At 55.4% G+C, this 23455-nt stretch overlaps 3 protein-coding genes across 6 annotated transcripts; 1 reads left to right on the top strand and 2 right to left on the bottom strand.

The window, feature by feature from the left end:
• Nucleotides 1-780: 780 nt before the first annotated feature.
• On the bottom strand, nt 781-5416 carry ULK3 (unc-51 like kinase 3). 2 transcript variants are annotated; one of them, XM_074916892.1, is made up of 16 exons: nt 5134-5416; nt 4734-4874; nt 4412-4532; nt 4199-4303; nt 3957-4100; nt 3783-3865; nt 3529-3684; nt 3348-3453; nt 3168-3208; nt 2942-3044; nt 2751-2815; nt 2562-2640; nt 2432-2472; nt 2307-2354; nt 2172-2226; nt 1752-1899 (listed from the first exon to the last, which is right to left on the bottom strand). In XM_074916892.1, the coding sequence occupies exons 1-16, from the start codon at nt 5377-5379 to the stop codon at nt 1883-1885; spliced, it is 1551 nt and encodes a 516-aa protein (XP_074772993.1). In that variant the 5' UTR covers nt 5380-5416; the 3' UTR covers nt 1752-1882. The 2 variants fall into 2 exon arrangements, with proteins under 2 accessions (XP_074772992.1, XP_074772993.1); XM_074916891.1 differs by having other exon boundaries at nt 781-1899; nt 2172-2354.
• A 1020-nt stretch (nt 5417-6436) lies between these two features.
• SCAMP2 (secretory carrier membrane protein 2) lies at nt 6437-19183 on the bottom strand. Of its 3 annotated transcripts, XM_074917049.1 has the most exons (9): nt 19039-19183; nt 13756-13836; nt 13003-13092; nt 11887-12004; nt 11018-11146; nt 10337-10496; nt 9719-9820; nt 7861-7978; nt 6437-6842 (listed from the first exon to the last, which is right to left on the bottom strand). In XM_074917049.1, exons 1-9 carry the CDS (start codon nt 19093-19095, stop codon nt 6696-6698), a joined length of 1002 nt encoding a protein of 333 aa, XP_074773150.1. In that variant the 5' UTR covers nt 19096-19183; the 3' UTR covers nt 6437-6695. The 3 variants fall into 3 exon arrangements, with proteins under 3 accessions (XP_074773150.1, XP_074773151.1, XP_074773152.1); XM_074917050.1 differs by lacking the exon at nt 13003-13092 and having other exon boundaries at nt 11896-12004; XM_074917051.1 differs by lacking the exons at nt 13003-13092; nt 13756-13836 and having other exon boundaries at nt 11896-12004.
• A 159-nt stretch (nt 19184-19342) lies between these two features.
• MPI (mannose phosphate isomerase) lies at nt 19343-23380 on the top strand. The gene is made up of 8 exons (XM_074917047.1): nt 19343-19539; nt 19955-20082; nt 20397-20597; nt 20681-20822; nt 20990-21172; nt 21291-21464; nt 21614-21822; nt 22277-23380. Exons 1-8 carry the CDS (start codon nt 19524-19526, stop codon nt 22493-22495), a joined length of 1272 nt encoding a protein of 423 aa, XP_074773148.1. The 5' UTR covers nt 19343-19523; the 3' UTR covers nt 22496-23380.
• Nucleotides 23381-23455: the final 75 nt, after the last annotated feature.

Raw genomic sequence — 23455 nt, 5'->3', positions numbered from 1 at the left:
TGTGATTATCTGCGCCGGCTGCCGCAGCCAGGCGGTTCAGCCATGCCCGGCGGCTCTGCGCTAGCCACGGGCCGGGGGAGGGCAGGGGCTTTGAAAGCTCTTTAAAGCCTCGGGATATAATCTCTGCTCAGAATAATAATAATAACAAAAAAGACATAAAAATGCCTTGCCACATCTGCCCAGGAATCCCTCCAACAGCTTGGGAATGGAGCAGCTGGCAAAGGACTAAAGGCTGGGGCTGCAGTGGTGGGGGGAGAAACCATGTTACGGGGCAGCATCTGGGGGGAAGGCAGTCTCAGAAGGAGCTTTGCTGGGGCCACAGCTCAGACCATCCCTAGGGCCCCCCAAAATCACCCCATCATTCGCTCCAAACCCTCTGCCTTTCCCCTACACCCCCCTGCCTAGCCCAGCCGTTCCTCACCCACCATAAACATCTATTGAAGAAAATGTGATTTTACGTAATCTTTCATGTTGTTCTGCTTGATGTTTTACATGCACACACACACACAAAAAAAAAGATCTGAAGCGAAAACAAGGTCAAACCTTGCTTCAGCTGCCTCATGTCCCCAGGGAGGACAGGGAGGTAGGGCACTCCCAGCCAGCGCTGGCAGAAGGGGAGGAGGGGACCCCCCGGCTCTGGTCTTGGGCAGGGGGACAGGGACGAGGGGTCTCCAGCCCTTCTCAATGGCTCCAAGCACCCCAGGCTGGCTCCTGGTCCTGAACTTGGCTGGAGATCCCTCTTGGGTCTTAAAGCACAAACCCAAGACTGGAGGAGTTGGAGAAACCAAAATAAGTGTTTATTAAAGACAATAAATAACATTCCCTTAAAATACAGTAGATTTTGAGACAAGTCTCTTGCTTTGCAGGACAGATAGACCTCACCGCCCCAGATCAGTGACTTCTGAAGGGCCAGGGGGGCTCCTGGGAATATGATTTGGATATTCAGGTTGTCAGAGCCCTGAGAAGCAGAGCAGGCAGAAGGCCGAGGCTCTGGCTTTGGGGAGGTATCGCTGTTCGCAGCCGTGCGACTCTGTCCCCGAAGGTGATTGATTTCTGCTCATCTGTTTTACTCAACAACGATACCCGCGGAGGAGCATGCACAACCAGTTAGTCCCCGCTGAGCACTGCTAACACCTCATGACACAAATGACAAACACAGTCAGTACCTGCCAGACTCCAGTGCAGGCAGGTTTAGGAAGCAAAAGCCTCGACCCCGACGCTCCAGCAGCGAGGGAGGTATGGCTGGGCTGGGACAGTGCAATTGGGTGCTCGAGGCTGGACGAGCGGCCGTGGGCGCAGAGAGGTAGTTGCTGGGTGAGAAAGGCACAGCGGAGGGCAGGCGCAGGCAGCGTCCCCGACCCCTCCCTGCCCGCTGCCACCACCAACAGCCTGGAGCTACCGGCGGGGTTTTGTGGGTCTGGGCTGTGCATATGCTCTGCGCTGCCCCAGAAGAATTTGGGAGGTGGAAGAAACATCCAGGCAAAAAGGCAAGAGACGTATGCAACTGGCAGGGGTGATATTCTGCCAGAGCCCAGCGACAGGACAAAAATACCCAGCCCGTCACAGGCAGCAGAGGGAATTAGAGTGGAATAACCTGTCCGCCGCGTCAGGCAAGGCTGCGGCAGCAGACGGTCGAGGCAGGGCTGGGAGGGGACTCTGCCTGTTGGTAAAAGACAATGCCAGAGCCCGGGGAGAGGGGCAGATGGTCCTGCGGACCCTCCCGTGGGACGCTTCAGGCATGGGAGCCCAAGGGTGAGTCCCTGAGGCGGTTAGCCTGATGCAGTGGGGACAAAAGCCTCGTGTTTCCTCCACCCTGCCGATGACATCTCTGCACAGCCGTGCCAGGGCGGTGAGCAGCATCCTGCCAGCCGGCTCCGGGGCCTCACTGCAAGGTACAGCCTGTGCCGGGGGACAGAGGACACTCACTCCGCTGCACATACACTCATCACCCAGCCCGAGTGGGCACCCAGGCGCAGATGACCCCATGCCGAGTGTGTGTGGGGTGAGGATTACCCACAGGCAGGAATATCCCCGTGGCTGCTGCAGCTGTAGGGACACTCCCCACCACAGGACCGCAGCCACGCGGGGGGACGCTTCCCCAGGCCTGTTTCACCAAACCCTCTCTGATGGGACAAGAGAGGACAGAGATGGGGACAGAGATGGGGACTCACTGCTCCGGACGGGCTCCGCCAGCGCCTCCTTGCCCATGGACTGTGCCTCCCGCATCTGCCAGAGGAGAGGATCATTTCCCATCCCGCACCCCCCCTCCCTGGCATGCTCCAGAGCCCCCCGCCAAGCAGCCATACCTTAATTTGATCTTTCAGGTACTCAGCTCGGGCCATCAGGGTCTGGATCTGGTGGAGAGAGAGAGGAGAGTCCCTTCAAAGCCACGCCAAAGGGGACACGCGGCTGTCCCACAGCTGGCACTCACCTCCGCGTGGAGCAGCTCCCGTCGCCTCCCCGCAGGCTCCGCTGCGGAGGGAAGAGGGATGTGCCCTCAGGTCAGCCACGGGCGCAGGATCTGTCCCTGCCCCGCAGCACCCACCGCGGCCACAACTCACCGGCCAGGAGGAGCAGCAGCTCCCCCAGGCTCTGCTGGTAGAGCTCCAGGGTGTCACTGTCATCTTTGCCTTCCTCCTCCTGCAAGAGACCGGGCTGCAGCTGCGAGATACACCAGCTCCCTCCTGACCTGGGTTTGCTCCTTCCCCTTCCACTCGAGGGGAGAGGGGACCCCCAAATCCACGGCTCACCTTAGCGATGGCAGCAGAAGCCATTTCCAGCGCAGCGCAGAGCCGAGGCTTGTCCTTGGCCATCTCTGCAAGGGGACATTGCAATGGAGAGCACCATGGGGAGGTGGGGTACCCTTCAGCCCAAAACCCCACCAGGTGCCCCCTTCCTGCTCTGACCCCAGGGAGGGGGGGTGATCCCCCAAAAACGCTACCTTTAAGGAGCTCTCTGGCCGGGTTCCCTTGTTGCAGGAGGTTCTTGCTGCTGGAGGTGACCAATACCTTCAGCTCCTCTGCTCGGGAGATGTACTGTCCCACCTGCCCACAGTGGGGGGGGGGGGGGGGTGAGGGGACCCCACCACAGGGGACAGAGGACGAGGGGGGACATCTTGCTGAGCAGGGGGATGCTGTCCCCCACCTCCCCAGGGATTTCTGGCTCACCTTGGCCCGGATGGCTTCTTTCCGGCGAGCATCGCTTTCATCTAGGGAGGGGTAAGAGTGATTGAACGCTGGGGTGGGTGGGCTGCAAACTGGGCCTCCCCGGGGGTGCTGCCTGCCTCCTCCCCCCAAAATGCACCCAGCACCACCAAGGACCCCCACAGCCCCCCCAGGAGGACTCACAGTGCAGAGCAGGTACAAAATACTCCAGGGCTTTGCAGTAGAGGGAGAGGGCGGCGGAGGCGTCCCCCTCCTGATCCTTCTTCACAGCCTCCACCACCAGGTCAGTCTGGGGGAGACGAGGGGGGTTCAGGGCTCGGCCCCGCTGTGTCCCCAGGGAGCAGCACCCCAGAACCCTGCTCACCGCCTTGCAGAGGCTCTCGGGGCCAGGGACGTGCTCCATATCCACGAAGGGGTGGGCAAAGAAGTGCTCGAAGGAGATGCGTTTCACGGGGTCCCTCTCCAAGAGCTGTCCTAAGAGATCCCGGCACTCCGGGGAGAGCGGGGGCCGGCTGGGCAGCTGGGGAGGGAAGGGGGCTGAGACCCCCAGCCCTGCCATCGCCCTGGCACCAGGATGGGCCGCGGGAACCCACCCGGCTCCGTCCCATCCCACGTTACCTCGACAGCCCGGTTGCTGCGGATCTTCTCCTCCAGCTCAGCGAAGGAGCGGGAGGCAAAGGGTGGCTTCCCGAAAAGTGCTTCTGCGGGGGGGAAAGGGGGCGGCGAGGGGAGATGGAGAGGGGGAAACCCACTCCAAGCCAAGCTCCGGGGCAGATAAAAACAAAAGCCCACCATAAAGGATGACGCCCACCGACCACAGGTCCACGCGGGCATCGTACTGCTGGCGGCACACCATCTCGGGGGCCATGTAGAGCGGGGAGCCCCGCAGGACGTGCTTCTCGTCCCACGGCGACATGTACTGCGCAAACCCGAAATCTGCGGGGGAGAGGGCGAGGAGAGCTCGTGGGGAGCGAGAAGAAGGAATTTCCACCCCCCCCACCTCAGTCAGCCCCTCCGTGGGGACCTGCTCTGACCTGCCAGCTTCAGCTGGGGGTTCTCCGGGGCACTCAGGAGGATGTTCTGTGGCTTGAGGTCCAGGTGGGAGATGTTGCGGTCATGGAGGAACTTCAGGGCGCAGGCTGGGTGAGCAGATGGGCACGTGGCAGGGCGGACACCACCGCAGCCCTGCCCCCCCAAATCCCTAGGAAAGGTGCCCAACGGAGCCGGGGCGGGCAGCGTGCCCTTACCGAGCTGCTGCAGGAAGATGCGTGCCACCTTCTCGGGGAGGATCCTGCGCATCCGGATGAAGCGGGAGAGGTCCCCCCCGGCGCAGAACTCCATGATCAGGTAGATGTGCTCGCTGTCCCACTGAGAGGCAAGAGGACCCCGTCACGCCGCCCCGGCCGGTCCCAGCACGTATCCCACCCACGCAGGGTCCGCCTCGACCGGTTTGCCCAGTTGCTGGCATGGAGACCCCACGGATACACCCCTGGGGAGCCAGGATGGACCCCGGGAGCCGAGCCGGACCGGTGCTGGCTCAGTGCCCCCTCGGGAAGCCCCCAGCCCCACCTGGAAGTCCTTGAGCTCCACGATGTGCGGGTGATGGATGGTCTTGAGGATCTCGATCTCCGTCAGCAGGTTCTCCACCGACGCCCGGTTGAGGCTCCTCTTGTTCACGCACTTGATGGCCACCACCTCACGCGTGTCCCTCTGCCAAGGGTGGGCCAACCCTGGAGCCCCACCGTACCCCCCCCACGACTAACCAACCTTGGGGGTCCATCCCCAGCCTGGCAGCGGGGTCGCGGGTGGTGAGGCGGGGGGAAGGAAGGTGGCAAGGGGGTGCCAGGGGCTGGGGGCAGCGGGCTCCCTACAGGGGTGGTACCTCACACGGAGGGCTGGGAAAAGAGGGGTGCCACGGGGGGGAAGGGAGGCCGCAGGAGGGGGACACCCGCAGCGGGCGCGGCCCTACCTTCCTGTACGCCTTGTAGACGGTGGCGTAGGTGCCGGCGCCGAGGCGCTCGGTGAGGATGAACTCGTCCAGGCGCGGCGGGGCCCAGCCGGCACCGGCCATGCCCGCCCCGGCCCCGGCCCCGGCCCCGGCCCCGCTTCCGCCTTCCCGGCGCACCCCGGCCCTGGCCACGCCCCCGGCCACGCCCCATCCCCTGCCAGGCCACGCCCCCCGCAGGGAGGAGGGGCGGGTGCGCCTTGAGCACATTTACATTTTATTATTAATTTTATCTTTTTTTGTTTGTTTTTACACGAAAAGATCAGACGCGATGAAAAAAATAATACAAAAGGAAGTGGGTGTAAAAATGGCGATTTGTGGATGAGGAGGCTCCTGCGGCCCCCCCAGCACACGCCGGCAAAGGACTGGGGTACAAAACACAACCCCCCGTCCTGGGTCCTGGGCAGGAGAGACAGAAAGCGGCAGCACAGTCAAGTCTGCAAGAAAACCCCCCACACGGGGCTGGACATCACGGGGGAGGGGGGAGGAAACTGCCCCCATCACCCCCTGCCCCATGGGACACGTCGTTCCCCCCGCACCACATGCGTGGCCAAAGGGACAACCCAGCTCAGGACGCAGCTTCCGAAGCTAAACACGCATCAAAGTAGTTCTTTCCCAGCTGAAAAAAGTAACATGTGGGAGGAGGAAGGCAGGGAGGAGCTGTCCCTGGAGAAGAATCCATTCATGCTCCCGCCTGGCAGGCTCTCAAGGTTAGCTGGAGAGGGACAGCGCCGTGTTTGAGCTGGTGTTTCAGCGCCACGGGTCCCAAACAGCAGAGATGGCAAGGCAAAAATCCCTTTTCCACTCCCTCCCGAGCCTGGTTTAAGGCCACAGTGGAGACTCAGCCCCCACTGGTCCCTTCCCCCCCTCTGCATGCCCAGGAGACCCAAGGACCATCATCTGCAGGAACCATTGAAGCGGAGCGTGGAATCTGCCATTGGGGAACAAGGAGAAAGACATTTCCCCTCCTCCCTATTCCCCCCTGCTCCCAAGGTTTTCCCTCGTGCCATGTTGGGATAACAGGAAGCAGAGCAGTTAAGAGGTCAAAATGCAGCATCGTGTAAGTGTAATAAACCAAAAGTACAGTTTCTGCTCTTAAAATTAGTAACATGAACTACATGCAAGTTACAAAACCCCCCCAAAACAGCAGATAATCAAATTCTTCATAGCAAAGGCCAACAGAACAGGGTAAAATCAAAACCTGCTTTCCCTCGCCTTCCTGCTACAGACAGGGCAAGAGGAGGAAGAGAGACAAACACTCAGTACGTCCTGGATAGAGAAATATATTTGCTTCAGAGAATGTCTCCCCTATCTCCCCACACCCTAAAACAAGACAGGGAAAACTAATAGTCATGAACGTAGGCCAGCTGAAGCTAAAAAACCAGACCTCATCTGGAGTCGGCATCACAGAGTTAACATGGTACCCCCGAAAAGTGCATCTTTAGGGAAAAAGTATAAAAAAAAAAAAAAAGAAGGTTGGGGTGACGACGGTGGAGGAAGCGAGGGGGAGGCAGCCCCGGGAAGGACTAGTTTCCCCGGAAAGCACTCTGTGCAGCTGAGGAGGCTGCCCCAGCGGCTGCGTTCTGGAAGCTCCGGTTGGTGAGGATGCCTTGGGAAAACTCTTCCTGGGCCCTTTGGAAACTGGCTCCTGTGCGCCGATACAGGGAATGCACCTGGGAAACAGGAGAGGAAAAGAATCAGCACACAGTCATGGGTTTGCTGCGCACACCCTGCTTATCAGCTTGCTCCTCCTCAGCCCCATCGCTAACCAGCTCTCCTGGCAGCCCGAGAGGATGGCCATAGTCTCCATCTCGCCTGGCATGTGATGCTACAAATTTCAGGAGACCCTCTTTTCTTGTAAAATGTGGAGCTCTCAGTAAAAACTCCCCTCCCTGTGCTATGATGGTATGGACACTTAACTCTTGCATTTACAGACACTCACGGGGCAGGACCTGAAGGTGCCTGCAACTACAAGCATCAGCTATTTCCTTGAAGATAACAATTTCGGAGAAAAGGAGGAGGTAGCAATAGAAACAGGACTAGTTCAGCCTGTCCTTGCCTTCACCAAAGCTACATTCCTGCTGTTAACTGCAGAAACACAGCCCTCGTGGTTGATCAGAAGGAGGAAGGGGGTCTTGTGTTTGGGAGCCAGCAGAAAGGCACTTGTTTGGATCCCACCAGGCTTTGAAAAGTCCCACAACGTTGTGGCAGCAGCAATTGTAAAGCCCTGAATACCCAACTAAAGCTGCCTCCACTCAGCCAACTCTGGACAGACTCAAGCTAAAGAGAGATGCAAGAAATTTGATGTCCGTGTTTGATGAGGGTGACATTTGGGACCTCGCAGGCCATCTTCTCTGGACAGCAGCCAGCGCAGCAAGCATTACTACACCCTTCTTTATTCTAACGTGCCTGGTTAATGTCATGCCTTACTGAAGCATCTGTGCCTCTTGTTCCCTCCCCAGATGCTGCTTTCCCACCTGTAAGTCCCCTTAGTGCTCAAGCAACTTGGCACCGATGCAGGAAGCACAAGCAAAAATACTTCCATTAAAAGCTCTTGACAGTGTCCTGATTACCTCTTCAAAAGCAAGCTAATCCCCAGACAGATGAGAGGAGGTGGCAACCCCAGGATACCCTGCGAGCAGCCTGACCTGTGGATCAGCCGAGACCTCACCTCGTCTCCGAGGCACTCACCTGCTTCAGGAGGAAGAGTGAGAGAACCGCACACAGCGTGAAGAATCCTGCCACCACCATCATGATAACAGCCACAGCCAGGTTCCCGTGCAGCTCTGACAGCGCCGCAATCCATCCGCTGCAAGAGAGGGGCGAGTAGGGTGAGCACGGGGAGCTTTTGACCCTCACGATGAGATGGAACAGTGGGAGAAGAGGCTGCACAAGAGCCCTAGGGGGAAGGTTACAGGGAAGTGCAAAACCGAGCAGAACGGCTGTGGAAACAGGGACCCAGAACTCATCCAGGCACTCGTTTTGGGGCCAGAGTTTCCATTATCATTTTTAGAAACAATTTACCTCGACACAAGAAAATCAGGCTCACCCCACCCATGTTACAGCCCTGGCCCCCAGCTTACCCCCCTTAAGCAACAAAGTCAATACCCTTGGCACCACCATAGATCAAGTCACTTCCACAGGCACCTTCTCAAAATTTGGCCAAGTAGTGTAAAGATACGCTGGTACATCTAAATTGGAAGAGATCAGCTGGCAGATCTGGAGGCTAGATCTACGTATCACCGTGACAGCTCTGCATGGCCAGGGATGTAAGTGTTGGGAGGTGGCAGAAAAAGGAAGGAAGGGATAAAGCTAGAGCTACAGAAAGGAGGAAGCTGGCCGTTGTTGAAGGGAAGGGGCAGGAAGGATGCCAGGAATTATCACTGCCTGGCTGTGGGCAAAAATACCAAGACACCTCACTCAAAACACCTTCCTGGGTGCTGGAGAAAGGAACCTTTCCAACTGCTAAACCAAGAAAGCCATGTGCCACCAGGAGAGAGGGAATCAAGTGAGCCAAACTGTCCCACTTGATGTGCTGCACAACTTCTTCCTCATTACAAGGAAGCGGAAAGGCACACCATGCACTACAGCCAAAAATAAACGCGCTGTCTGGCTGGAGGAAACACAGCAGAAAGCTCAACACACGCTCTCCAAAGTCAGACTAAAAACAGAGTGCCCCCTCCCAGTCCCCCGTGACAAAGGCAGCACCAGCTAGCAGGGGAGGGAGCAGGAGGACAGCTTTGCCCATGAGCCCTTCTGCAGGCAGAGGGCAAAAATAGACAGCAGTTTCACTACGCTCATCACCTGAAGACTCCTCCTCAGGAGAAAAACCACTAGCTGTTAACCTTTTCACTGTTCACAGTAACTCCGGAATCTGATCCCCAGCCAACGCAGCAAGGCGAAAAGCAAGCCTCTGCTTTCACTGCAGGGGGCAGCTGCTGGCAAGAGGCCTGTTGGACCCACTCCAGAAGCCCAGACTCATCACGCGCAATGTCACAAAGAATGGGTGAGGGTAAAACCCTTTCTGCTTATTTCTTGAAGCACAGCCCACCGACAACACACCTGAGAGAAATTCAGGAAGAGTTTGGGGACCAAATCTAGCAGCAGTATCAAGTTAAGCCACACCCAGACTCCGGCTCAGAGATCCCTCACCCCCACACTACAGCCTCCATCAGGAAAGGCTCCATTTTAACACAAGGCAGATGCAGTCAACACTAGAGGCTCAGCATCAAGAAGGGATAAGTATTATGTGTAGTAAGTGATAGGGAAGGCAGCAGAGGAGGCACAGAAGGTTTCACATACTCCTTTCAGCGCTGGCCTGCAACAGCAGCAAAGGTATGTGCCTTTTCTGGGACTAGGATGGGAAAAGCAGAGGAGAGAGGCAGCCCATCTGGGACCTGCCAAAGCTGTCAGAGAAAAACCACAGGAGAAAGAACAGAGAGCTGTCAGAAATGGACCCCAAAGCTTCTGACAGTCACAGCCCTGGTGAGAAAAAGCATCCATGCAGGGCTGTGGGCTGTGATATAGCGGCCCGTGAAACCAAGCTTACCTGTCTCCCCAGCCAGGAATGCCGACAGCCTGGATGATGTAGATTGCTATTTGGCAGAAGAAAATGAAAAAGAAGACGAAGAAGCTGAAGGAGCTGTCAGACCTGCAGAAGAGACAGCAGGAGTGAAACCCAGGATATGATCCCTGCACAGACTCCCTTCTCTAAGAGGAAGGGAAACAATTTCAGTGAACTCCTTTGTCCTAGGGAAAGCTGCTAAGGGGAGGTGATTCCAGGAGGAACTTATGCAGCAACACAACTTACAACATGTCCACTGCGTTATCACAAAACCACTGCTCTGCCCAGTGTAAGGTGGGGTGAAGGCAGCTTCCTTAACACACGCAGCATGCTTAACACATTCATGTGCCAAACAGGTTCTCAGAAATGAATAAAAAAGCGGGACCTGATGATTGGCTAGGCTTGGGGTTCAAGACAAAAAAGGACCACCATAATTAAGTTCCACTAGGTACTTCCAGCATGTTTAGGAACAAGCGGGTTTGATCTTTTTAACAGTGCAAAGAGCTGGAAGAACCCTGCAGGCAATATATGATCGGAACAGATAAAACCAAAGCTCCTCCCACTAAAAGATACATCCCCATTACAGAAGAAAATAGTACTTGCCTGAAAGCCTTGTAAATTGGTCGGTACCAACAGAGAAAGGCACAAGGGGTGAATAAAATAAACCACAGGATCGAGAGACCAAAGTCTACTCCTCGTTCTGTCTGGACTGTGAACCATGCCAAGCAAGCAAGCAGGTTTAGGAGCAGGGTAATTGAATGCACTGTTCAGGATGGGGGAGAGAGAAAAAACACCAGTAAGTTCTTGGGAAACTCAGAAGCATCCCTAGTCTCTCACTGAGCACATGGAGCTCTGCAGAAATTAAGGAGACTTTGGGTCATCTAATTTCCTTGCCTCCCTTGAAAAGAAAAGCTTAACCTAAGAACCTCACCTGATCCTGCTGCTTACACCCAAATCTGAAATCTTTTCAGAGCACCAAAATTGACAAATACAGTTGAGAGGGTTGAGAGTAGACCCAATCTCTGAACTGTGCTATCTGCTGTCTTTCAGAGTCTCAGGAGAGTTGTTCATGTCTCCACTAACCAATAACCAAAACTGTCATGAATGAGCTATTCCCAAAGGATAAACTTGGAGTCCTTTACATTTGCCCTCATAAAGAAGGAAGAGAGGCATTATTTTACCCTTGCAGACAACACCTACAGAATTCACTGTAGGGCAAAGCTCAGCATTTGATACAGAACCTTCTTCAAAACAATTCTTATTGGAGTTCAAGCTATTACTTACACATCCACAAGTAATACAGCATCTTGCATATCCGCTGGTAGTCAGCTGGGATGTCTGCAGAAAAATCCTGATAAAAACACGGTTTGATCGGACACTTCTTGGGAAGAGGTGGCCAATTGTTCTGCCTCGCTGTGGAAAGGAGAAAGGAGTTCTTCATTTGCTCTTCTCTCACTGGAAGACTACTTCGCACACCATAATTTGCAATTAGCCATTCATACATGCTGACATTAAAACCTTGGAAGAGGCTAGGTCTTGGTAAGTAACTAGGTTTGAGCAGGCAGCACAGCAGGGGTGTGTTAACTCCGCTGGCAGCAGCAAGGCAGACCAGCCTAGTTTGAGGGCTTTCCTCTGTGGGAGGCAGAATTCCCCTGCAACAGCCAAAGGGCCATCACAACTCGGCACAAGCCCAGATTCAGCTGTTTAAAACCAAGATTAGGGGAAAATACTGTTTTGCTGTGGTTAACAGAGCCTTGAGACTGGAAAAAAGCTTTACTGCTCTCAGTGAAAAGCCTTAACATGGCAGCATCACACGACAGCTCAGACACGGATCCAAAATTGGTGTTTGCAGAACTTAGCGTGGCCAAACACAGATGCTGAGAGCATGCTCGAGGGTGAAGACCCATCAAAGCTGGCCTCCAGCATCTCATCTCTGAGCTCATTTCCCATCTTGTAAGTTATGGGATGACAGGTACAGTCCCAGGAGGGTTGCCACAGCTGTGAAGGACTAGAGGAAAGATACATGGCTTCGAAAACAGCTGCCTGCACTTGGACAGCCTGAGCTTTCATCAAATCCTGACAAACCAAGCAGGCCAGACTTCCCTGGGCATCACGCTCACTGCAGGCAGGGCATTGCAGGAAGCAGTACTCACGATTAATGCTGGCTGCGTTATTCTGCAATTCCCTTTCCTTCTTCTCCAGCTCAGCTGCCTTCCTCTCTAACTCTGCCTGCTGCTGAAGAAGCCCAGCCTGTGCTGCCGCAGCCACAGCCTAAAGTAAAGGGAGAAGAAGGTAAGTCCTTCCCTAACCGAGGCAGTGGCAATACCACAGCATCACACCAGATGCCAAGCTGGAAGGGAAGCAAAGGCAGTTCAATAGCAAGGGTTGAGAACGATTTGAAAGCTGAACACCCGTGGCTGATTTGAACCATCTTGATGCTTTCAGCTTTACCTGCTGGAGGATGAAATCAAGATCAATGCAGAACTCCAGATAGATGTTCTTCTGTTATCCCACAAGAAGACAGGGCTGGAAGAGCCCTCAGGAGGCTATCCTCTCTGTTGCCCATCCTCTACAACCTTCCCTTTCAGCAAAGTTATGCTTTTCTTGCAGCTTCTTCTACCTCCCAGTTTGCCTCACTGCTCTAAGCACCTTGCAACAGAGCAGCAAGCAGGACTCCTGAGTTTACCAGGACAATTCTCTTCCCAGCTAGGAGAGGAGGTTCAAAGGCAAGGCAGAACAGCTGTCTACCACACCCCTTCAGCATCTCTTCTACCTGCTTGCTATTCAGATAACTGATCCTTTCTCCTAGCAGCCTCAGCTTCTCTGTTCCTTGAATGAGGTGATCCTGGCTGTCGGGTACTTGCCAGCCAGTCTAAGCAGAGGCTGTAACATATAGCTAGACTGCATTTACGCTCTTGGAACCAAGTGTGTCTGACCAGTCACCAGAACTAAGCTAAAAGCATTAGCAGGATACATTTCAGTGTTTGCAGAGCGAAGCCAGAGCAAAAAGGATATAAGGCAAAGCGAGCTCTGCCACCAGAGGGACAAGGAAAAAGGCATAAAAAGAACCGAGTGTACGTATTCCCTATAGAGATCTGCTTCACAAGACAGGTACAAATGCAAGTTTAAAAGACCACCTGCAGCTTCCCACACGCAACTCCAGCAAATCCCGTTCCCCTCCTATTCCCACGTGCCTCCCAAGGCCCACAGGAGCTCCTCAACGCTCTCAGGCCAGCTCTTGGGAGGGCAGTGGTGAGGGGTGGCCATACCTGGGGAGTGGGCTCCACGGATGTCTGCAGGACAGCAGGCTGCGAGGGCCCAGAGGGCTGCATGGCCGGCGTCGTCCGCGCTGCATTTGTCTTGATATAAATCACAAACAACAGGGCAAAAACATTACACATTGCTTCTTTTAGTAAAGGATAGTTCAAGTTTTAGCACCACTAAACCAGAAAGCACTAGCAGGAGGGAACTGTTTTCAAGTTTGTTAGTTCCTTAATGCACTGGGCAGCAGCACCTGAGGATTAGGGCTGTTAGGCAAACGAGAAACAAAAAGGGATTTTGATCAGTTGTTTAAACCACAAATATTGCTCTACCCTGGTTTCCTGTTCTCCTTTTCCCATCTCACACATGGCAGCAGCCTGGAAATAAGAACTAAATTCTTGCAGCAATCCATCAATGGTATTGCCAGAGCAGTTCAGCTCCCAACCCAGAGACCAAATAAATATTGATGTGTCCTGCCACAAAACATCTTCCCTTTCACACTTCATATAGCTTTACAGCAAGCCAGCAGTGAGTTTGAGAGAAGCTGTTCCATGTGAGGAGAGAGCTCCAGCTGAGACTTCCTTAGTGCTCCAGTGCAGGAGCAGTTCCATGCAGCTTGCCACGCACGCAGTGAACTACTACCCATGGGGAAATCAGCTGCAAACACCTCACTTTTTCTTTTAAGCTGCACCTATCAAGGGAGCTTCTGCACTGCTAAAACCACCATCAAGATACCTAGCGCAAAGACACATGGCACATACCAGCTGGGAGCTCTCAGAAAAGGGGTTGAATTCATCCAAGCCACTCTGGCTAGTGTTTGTGAGCTGTGTCACCGAGGGATCCTGAAAGGAGAGAGAGCAAAGACAAATCAGCATCCGACACAGGTCATCATTAGCTTCTCTGGCACCCACGCTGCCTGCCTTCCATCCACTTGTTAGCTGGGAACAGGATGGGGTGAAACACACCCCCGCCACAGGCAGATGGCCTTGGCTGACAATGAATTTAAATAACCAAGGAGATGACTATCAGCAAGGCAAGATTTGGGAGCAGAAGTAATCTCCTGTTCAGCCAAGAGGTACATTTGAAGAACTACAACAAGCTTTTGGCACAGGAGCCCTTTCTGCAGATTACTACCACTTACCTACAGTGAGTTATTCCTAATTTCCAGAGACCTGAAGCAGGACACAAATCCATTCACCCACAGTCAGAATATTGCTGGAGACCCAGGACTACCTCCCAAACCTCACTTGCACCACAAAGAGGGCGAGGATCCACAAAGCACAGCAGAGCCTCACAAAATGAGTTTCCAGGTTCAACTGGTTCTGGCTAATAGGTGTCAGCTGCCACCCAGGGCATTTGGGACCAGCAAGTTAAAATGCCAGTGATTGCTCTGAAAAGGCAAAACACCCAGAAAAGCTGAGCTAGAGGTGTGACACCAATTACTTTTAGAGGTTTTCATTCTGCTGGCATAAGAGCTGCATTCACCTGTACTCACAGCATCTCCTGCTTGTCTCCATCAAATAGTCTGATTGTTTAGACAAAGGCTCTCAGCGCCTCTGCCAAAACTTCCCTCCCTTACCTGCAGTGCGCTTAGCTATTTTTACTTCTTCCTTTATACACACTACTTCCCATAAAAGATGCCTCTTTATAATAGCCAGACTTGGACCTCCAGAGCGCTTCTCTCCACAGTTATTAGAGAAACGAGGTACTTTTTGAACTCGGAAATCCTACTGTGAGAACAGCCTGGCTATCTGATAGCTGGGTGTGAGGTGAGAAAATAAATTGGTTTTTTATCCCTCCCTCCCTCAGCAACCCATGTCTCGAGATCAGTCATTTTAATTTTGTGGTTAATGGGGTGAGAAGCAATTGAGACTGCGACAAGGTGAGAGCAAGCAATCGAGGTGTGCAGGGCTGACTGAGTCTGTGTGCTGCAGAAAAGTCATGTGGCTTGTCTGAAACCTGCTGGAGCCATTCCCCGGGGTTTTAGCGCAGCCTTCTGCTGAGCAAGATGCATACAGAACAGTTAATGAGTAACTTCACACATCTCCTCGATAGCAGGCACTCCCTACGCAACAGGTTGCACTAGTTTATGAATCACCCTGGGCTGAGGAATCTCAGACAAGGTTTTGGATGCTGCTTGATGGAAGTACAACTCCCCAGACAGGCAGGGCTATAAAAAATGGGGAGCACCAGCAGAACTGCCTCACAGGAAATAAAGGCTGCAAGGATCAAGGCAGAGGTTTTATTTCACTACTTACTCCTCTGGAGGCTTTAGTTTAACCAGTTTTGCAGCCACATGGGCTGCCGACACCAGCTTACAAGTCAGTTAATGCACGACGACTACTGCATGCTAGCATGATACCCTTTAATACAGAGCAGGCGAGGTCCCAGCCTGACTAAAGTCCAGCAGAAGACAACTGCACAAGGAAGAGAAACTCCCTTAAAGGTATGGGGAAAGGAAAGCAAAGGTTGCATAACCACTTTAAAAGCCTGAATGGTCAGGCTGGGAGGACAGGGCTCAGAAATAAGGAGAAACACTAGAATACTGAGGTGAAACACGCATTTCTCTCTTGCTGTCGCTCCCTTCCATTCAAGCAGAAAGCCCCTGAATTAAGGAGAAGCTCCCCAGCGCAGCACTGCTGCCAAAAGGGCAGGCTGCCAGCGGCCTGAGCAGGGCAGGGAGAGCAGCGCCACTGTTTCACTGCTTCCAGCTGCAGAACAGTTTGATTTCAAAGGGAGACGACCTCTCATCTCACCGTGTAGCTTAAAAAAAAATAAATTACTTAATTAGACGGTACAGCAAAGGCAAGGCAGCTCAGCTAAACTCACTTGCTATTGTGCAACTGCGTCTGTAATAGATATACAAAGAGCAGGGAATTTGCAACAAAGCTGAAGTGTGTTTGGACATGTGCCTCTGTGCCCTGGATAGGGCAGGAAGGAAAACAGCAGCTGTGAAAGAGAGAGTGATAAGGCACCAGCTTCCACAAGCCAGCGTGAAGGATGAGTAAGCATGAGAGACAGAGGAGATGAACGAGAAGTTGCCCACAAAATTCATTCTTTGGTTATTTTCCACAAGCTACAAAAGAAAAGGCAGTTGACCTTCTTGAAACAAGCACCAGCCTGAAACTTTATGCTGTGAAACACAGAAACAGGGATTTAATTCCAGCACTTGTAGCCACATTACCCAGCTGTTCCTCCTCCAAGGAGATAATAGCACCTTCCTCTGCTCCAAAGGTCCCCCACACCTTTCCTTCCAGAGGGTTTAGTTGTTAGGGCCTCCAGTTAAACTCAGGCAATTATTCTCAACTTCTTTCCTGCTTCAGAGCTAAGAAAAAGCCTGAGCACCTGAAGGCTCTCTTACTTCTCCAGCTATTCTGCTTAATAAGTATGTCCAGCCACAAACTTGATGCTCACAAACCACGTGGATCGATCTGCAGAATGCCAGCAAGCAGATCCCCATTTGTCGCCCTTCCTACCATCACTTCCTCAAGTAGCGGGGATGTGTGATGTCATTTTTCATCATTTCAAATTCCCCAGTGCAGAATAATTTCACATTTCGACCAAGTTGCACTGACATAAAGATTAAAACTGTTCTCAAATGCAGCGTTTAATATGAATACAAAGTTGCTGTCACACTGTGCCAGCCATCAGAGCTGCTTAAATATTCTAATACAAAAGGTTTGTGCAAGAAATTATATTCTTCCATTTCTTTCCATTCCCACAGGTTAAAGAAACAAAACAAAATGAGATGCCTCTGTAGATGAGATCAAGGCAAGAGAACTCAAATGAGAATTACCTGGAACTTAACACGGCTGTCTAAATATCACCAGTCCTGCAGTCAGCCACCAGTGTGGGATCTCAGAGCACTGCCACTGCTTAGAAGATGAAGAGATGATTGAGAGAAACCTCAAGGATTTTATTATCAGTATCTCTAAAGACAGAAGTTTCCAGCCCTCTCTGAAGTTTGCATCAAAGTTTTGGAGACAGCTGCCACTTATAGTAGGCTACCGAATAAATAAAGGCAGTTAATAATCTCTTGTTAACCAGTTACAATAAGTAACACCAAGAAGAGCCAGAGATATTTTTAGCGGGACCAAACAAGCTTATTTTATACCAAGCTTACTGAACACCATGAATAAATTCTCCTCAAAAGGCAAAGATCCCCAGTTATGTCAATATTCTCAGAGTATGAAGTGCTATACTGGGATCCACAACAAGGAAAGACAACCCTGGTGCTCTGCTCGAGAGATAATTAGCAGCGTGACAAGGCTGGGAGAGGGAAGACACTTCTAGTCTTTCAGCAAGACCTCCAGAGCGTGTGGAAGGGGATGTTGGTGCCTGATGGGTGGGCAAACCGTTCCCCCAGCCCTGCACAGCACTGAGCCAGCACGTGGATCCAAACCCCAGCAGGGAACAGACTCGTTTCATCAGATTTACTAGACTGGGGCAGCGCTGTCCTACATCACAAGATGCCATTTTCAAATTGGAGAGACAGGGCTTTGAGGCTCCGGGTAGCAGCAGTCAGAGATTCCTCACATCCAGCTGCGGATGACTGGGGAATTTTGCTTTGAAAAGAAGGGACAAAGGTGAACACAAAACCTCACACTCTCAAAAAGAGGATATAAAACCTGCCACAAAGACCAGCTCTAGCCCCAGAGAGTCATCAGACTATCACAGGGCCATCCGTACATTCATCCTCATTAAAAAGTAAGGCTGACATCAGAGCTACCTGTTGTAAATTGCATCCAATCTTTTCTGTTTAAACAGTGAGTAAGTGCAAGCACTGCCCTGTTCAGTCTGATACCAGAACAGCTTTAATGTGCATAACACAGCAGAATATTTACTTCCTCAGTGGCGAAGCAACAAATCCCTACATGAAGAGCAACTGTTTGTGTGAGCCATGCTATATTCCCCCCATGGGAGGAATATTACAGGAACACGGTCACCCAAACCCTTTCCATTCCCGAGACACACAAGAGCATGTTAAAATAAAGATGAGGAAGATAAAGGATTTTTTCCTTCTGATTTCTCTTTGATTCCTCCTAACACTGAGCCTGATCAACAAACAGTTTCACTTTGGCTTGACCATGAAATCAGAGGTCAGGAAATCACTCCTTCCTGCAGATTACAACCCAGCCAAACAGCAAAGGTAAGGCAGCATCCGCAGCTGCTTACTGATGAAAGTCAAATCCCAGACGCTCATTTTCACACCACTGCCACATGAATCAGGTCCAAGAGGCCATTCCCAGCCGACTCCCTGCATGTGACCCCATGTTTCAGAGCACAGAGATTAATCCCATAGATGACAAACCCAGTGGAAGTCTCCAAGGCTTTGGCTCCTGAGAACCACAGCCAAAGGATGCATTTTGCCTTGTGGGCTGTTTTAAGAGGACGTTAAAAACAGGCCGCAAAGAGACACAGCAGTCGGTTACACCGCCTTGTAGCACAGCTAAGAGAGGGCCCTCACCGGATTGTTTTTAATACCTCTACAACTCAGGCAGCCACAACTATTTCAGCATCATCCAAGGCAGGGGCAGACCGCTGGCATCGAACCCGCCTCGCCAAAGCCTGGGGAGGGGAGGGGGGGCACTGGGGCTCGAAGCCCAGGGTGATGCGAGACCCCTCCTCGAAGGGAGGCGCGGTCCGTTCCGGGGAGAAACGGGGGCTTCGAGCAAGCGACGGCAGGACGGGCTCCCCGCGCCTGCGAGCAGAGCCGGGGCGGACCCCGGCTGGGTCACACCGCTCCCGGGTGACCCCCGGGCGGCTGGGGAAGGGGGAGCGTGGCGGGGACCCCCGGCCGCGGGCAGAGGGGGATAAGCGAGGCGGGGGCAGGACGGCCCCAGGCCGGGGGGGGGGGGAGGCAGCCGAGGGTCCTGGCCCCAGTACCCCTCCCCTAATCCCGCCCCCTCTCCCCCATTGGCCGTGGCGGGGAGAAGCGGCGCCGCTATTGGCCAGCGACGCTTCAGTCAGTGCCACGTCCCGGCGGCGGGCAGGGGAGGGCCCGGGCAGGGGGAGGAAGGGGCCGGCGCGGACCCCGCGCCCACCTGGAAGGGGTTGATGTCCACCGGGTCGGCGAACGGGTTGGTGTCGAAGCCCGACATGAGCGCGGTCCCCGCTGCTCCGCTCCGCGCTCCCGCCGCGCCAGGCACTTCCGGGGCAGCCGGGGCGCCTGCGCCGCCACCCACGTGACCTGCGCCCCCGCCCACCGCGCAGGCGCCGTGACCCGGCCGCGGCGGGCGGCTCCCGCGGGGCGGCACTGCGTGACGTCACAGCGGCGGCCACCACCCCTGGCCGTTAACCCTGTAGGCGGGGGCACGTACAGGGGGGCCTCGGGGCGGGCGGGGGGACGGGCTCTGCAGGGGGTGTCCCCGCCGCGCCCCCGCGGGCGGGCAGTGCCGGGCGGCGCCGCCGGCCCTATGGCCGCTATAGGGTGCGCGTAGGGCGCCGCCCCGCCCCGCCGGGCCGCGGGAGGCGGTGCCGCCACCGCGGGACTACGGCTCCCGGCCTGCCCTGCCGCGCCGGCCGAGCCATGGCGGAGATCCGCGGTGAGTGGGGGGCGGTGGGGACAGCCCGGGCAGCGGGGCGGGGGGGACCTCGGGCCCGCAGCCTGTCCCCAGCTGAGTGGGATCTCCCGTGGGGATGGGGACCCTTGGGTGGGCAGGTCACGCCCACGGGGATAGAGACACACACACACCCCCCTCCACCCCGGAGACTCCCAGGGCGGTGGGGCAGAGGCACTGCGACTCCTGCCCGCAGCCCGGGGACCCCCAGGCCCCCTGTATGATGATTTAAAATTTCTTCCCCCAAATGCCCCCTCCCCGCCAAAGCTCTCCGTCCCCACCCTGCCCTGGCCCGCTCTCACCCCGCCCCGAAGGGCTTGGAGCTGCCTGCCCCGCCACCGGAGTGCCCCGGGAGGGGTTTGGGGAGGGCAGAGGGTCACGTCTGGCTTCCCTCCCGCAGTGTTCCCCCTCTCCTGCGCCGTGCAGAGCTACGCCTGGGGGAAGCTGGGGCTGGAGAGTGAGGTGGCCAAGCTGCTGGCCAGCAGTGACCCACTGGTCCAGATCCAGCCCAACCAGCCCTACGCGGAGGTGAGTGCCTGGCCACGTGTCCGTATGTCCGTCCCATCTGTGTGTCTGTCCCAACCAACTGCAGCTCTCACCATCCCGGGTCCAGCCGTCTCAGGGAGGGATGCGGATGCCCTACCCCTCCCGGTCCCCTGTAGCCCTGGGGGGCTACGAGGCTGCCCCAGGGGAGGAGGACAGGAGAGGCCCGGTGTGACTCAGCCCCTGAGGGAGCTGCCTTGGCCTCATCGATCATCTCTGGGGCCAAGCAGCCTCGAGAAAAGCCCAAGTCATCCCCGTTGGCTGCCCAGCTCAGGGGTCCATCTGTCTGTCTCCCACAGCTCTGGATGGGCACGCACCCCCGAGGTGACGCCATCATCCAGGATAACCGCATCCCCCAAAAGACCCTGGGCCAATGGATCGCTGAGAACCCTGCTTGCCTGGGGGTGAAGGTGAAGGATGCCTTCCAGGGTCATCTGCCCTTCCTCTTCAAGGTGCTGTCGGTCAACACTGCCCTCTCCATCCAGGCACACCCCAACAAGGTAGGGAGAGCCCGGGGGGGGCAGCCCCAGCTGGACCCTGTGTCCCTGGGGAGGTCACCCAGCTCCTCTGCCTCCCTCTCCAGGAGCTGGCAGCAAAGCTGCACGCCCAGTTCCCTGAGCACTACCCTGATGCCAACCACAAGCCTGAAATGGCCATCGCTCTCACCCCCTTCGAGGGTTTGTGCGGCTTTCGGCCAGTGGAGGAGATCGTCTCCTTCCTCCAGAGTAAGGATGGCAAGGGAGGGCGGGCGCGAGGTCAGACCCCAGTGCCACCTTCCCTCCCTGCAGTGGGCTCGGGGTGGGGACGGTGGCTGTGTTACCTGGGGATGGGGGTGCTGGGCTCCCCCGTGGTGGCAGCCACCAGGGGTGACTTGGGCCGGCCACCCTGGCAGGCGTCCCTGAGCTGCGGGCGCTGATCGGGGAGGTGGCGGTGGAACAGCTGGAGCGCAGCGGGAGCGACGACCCCCGTGGCGTCTCGGCTGCCCTCCGTGTCTGCTTCACCCGCCTGATGAAGAGTGAGAAGAAATTCTTCGTCGACCAGCTGAACATGCTGGTGAAGAGGATCTCCCAGGAAGGTGGGTCCTGTCTGCCCATTGCAGCCCCCCAGAAGAGTTTAGGGGGTGCTGTGTTTAGGGGAGGAGATGGGGCACCCCCTCAGCTCCCTCCCCAGTGTTGCGCCTGGTTTCTGTGCAGTGGTGGAAGGGAAGGACACATCAGGGAGCAACGGGGACCTGCTGCTGCGGCTGCACTCCCAGTACCCAGGGGACATCGGCTGCTTCACCATTTATTTCCTCAACCTGGTGAGGCTGGAGCCGGGGGAGGCCATGTTCCTGGGAGCCAACGAGCCCCACGCCTACCTGCACGGAGGTGAGCATCGCGGTGGGCTTTCCTAGCCCAGAACCCCGCAAGAACTCTCCCCCAAGGTGGCCATGGTCTCCTGCACAAGCTTGGACCCCCCCACCCCGGGACGTGCAGGAGGGCTGGGGTGGGCTGACAGTGCTGCCTCATCCCTGCAGACTGCGTGGAGTGCATGGCGTGCTCGGATAACACGGTGCGCGCTGGGCTCACTCCCAAATTCATTGACGTCCTCACCTTGTGCGAGATGCTCAACTACACGCCAGCACCCAGCAGCTCCAAGATTTTCCCGGCTGTGCAGAGCCAGCTCGACCCCAGCGTCTACCTCTATGACCCGCCTGTGCCAGACTTCACCATCATGAGGATAGAGGTGGGCAGCGACGGGTCTGCTCCGGGGATGTGGGAGGGGATGCCAGCTTTGTCCTGTCCTGGCCGTGCTCTTAGTAGGACATTCTGGTGTTGGCTGAGGTTTTCTCAGCACGGGTTTGTTCACTCTTGTAGTTAGTGCCCCAGTGAGGATGGAGGGATGCTTGGGGATGCTTGTGTCACCCCCAGGCCATGCTGCAGGCTCATCTCCCTCCCCTGTTCCCCCTGCACAGAGCTTGCTCATCTTCTCCAGCAGTTGTGGGCGAGGAGATCTCAGGGGTGCAGCTTGGGTGTCTTCAGCTAAGCCAAGGTCCCTGGGGTTGGTCTGCTGCAGGTGCAGGGTGGCCAGGGCACAGCAGATGCTGCAGCAGGGTGGGAATGGGATGACCTCCTTCCACCTCCCCAGAGAGAAGAAAAGCTGGGGGATACTCAAGCCACAGTGACCCTTTCCATTGCAGATCCCCTCCTCCATCAAGCTGTACCTCGTCTCTGCTGTGGAGTCTGCCAGCATCTTACTGGTGATCCAAGGGACAGCCGTGGGCACCTCCACAGCCGCAGCCTCCGAAATGACTCTGCGTCGTGGCTCTGTGCTCTTCATCTCTGCTAACGAGAGCATCTCCCTCCACCTCTCCTCGCCAGATGGGATGCTGCTCTTCCGAGCCTGCTGCCTCCTCTGAGCAAGAGGATCCGGGATGCTTCCCCCCAATCACTCCACATTTGAGTAGATAGAAACTGGCCTGGGCAAAGTCATCTCGCTTGGAAGTTTCCCCTCCATCTATTAAACCCCCAGACCAGCCCACACCCGATGTATAGAAAGAGCAATTCCACGAATCAACTCCTTGGACATGGCACGGAGCAGAGTGGGAAGAGGAAGACCATCTCCCCTTGCAGCTCGTTAGCCCTGTCCCTGTAGCATCATACCCTCTGGGTGCTGCCAATACCACACAGCAACTCCTTTTATTATTTTCCCCCTTTCCTTCTCGCCAAGAAGCAGCTGGGAGGCCTGAGGTCTGCACTCTGGGTCTCAAGCATCTCTGCCCAGCTTCTAGGAGCTGCTGCTCCCTCCTGCAAATGTGATGCTGAGGCCTTCTGCTGCTCCTGGGTGCCCAGTGGGCTCTTAACAAGCCTGGCCGAGGGCAGGCAGTCCTCTGAGCCGTGTCACCCCTTCCCCTGCTGTAAAAGGGGGCTACCTGCGGTGGGTGACGGAGGTGGAGGGCCTCCAGTGCTGTGAATAAAGTGGTGACTTTGTCCTCGGCGCAGGGCAGCGTGGTGTAGGGAGCAGGAGGAGGATGGGGAGAAGCACTGGTGTCTGCAGGGCTCGGTGACCAGAGGAGGCTGGGGGCAGCTCCAGCATCCCCCCGGTGCTGGCTGTGACCTTCCCTGCTTCACCCTGTAGCAGCATCAGCCTGGGTCGACATGGCAGCTCCACAGGGAAGGAGGCCATAGGGGTAATATGTGACAAGGAAAACCAGATTGCTCCAAAAGTGGGCCAGGGAAAGGAGCCCTCCCAAGCAGGGCTGCTGCGGGTAGCAGGGCTCAGCCCCCTGCCATTAGCACCAGCACACCCTCTTGAGTAACGAGATCCAGTTTATTGAGTGCTCCCTTTAAGTAAAATAAAAAAAACCCCTCCAAACCCA

The sequence above is a fragment of the Athene noctua genome, chromosome 13 (assembly GCF_965140245.1).
Source record: "Athene noctua chromosome 13, bAthNoc1.hap1.1, whole genome shotgun sequence".
In the NCBI taxonomy this organism is placed as follows: Eukaryota; Metazoa; Chordata; class Aves; order Strigiformes; family Strigidae; genus Athene; species Athene noctua.
Note: the sequence above shows the minus strand (reverse complement) of the source record. Positions and strands in the feature narration are given on the sequence as shown.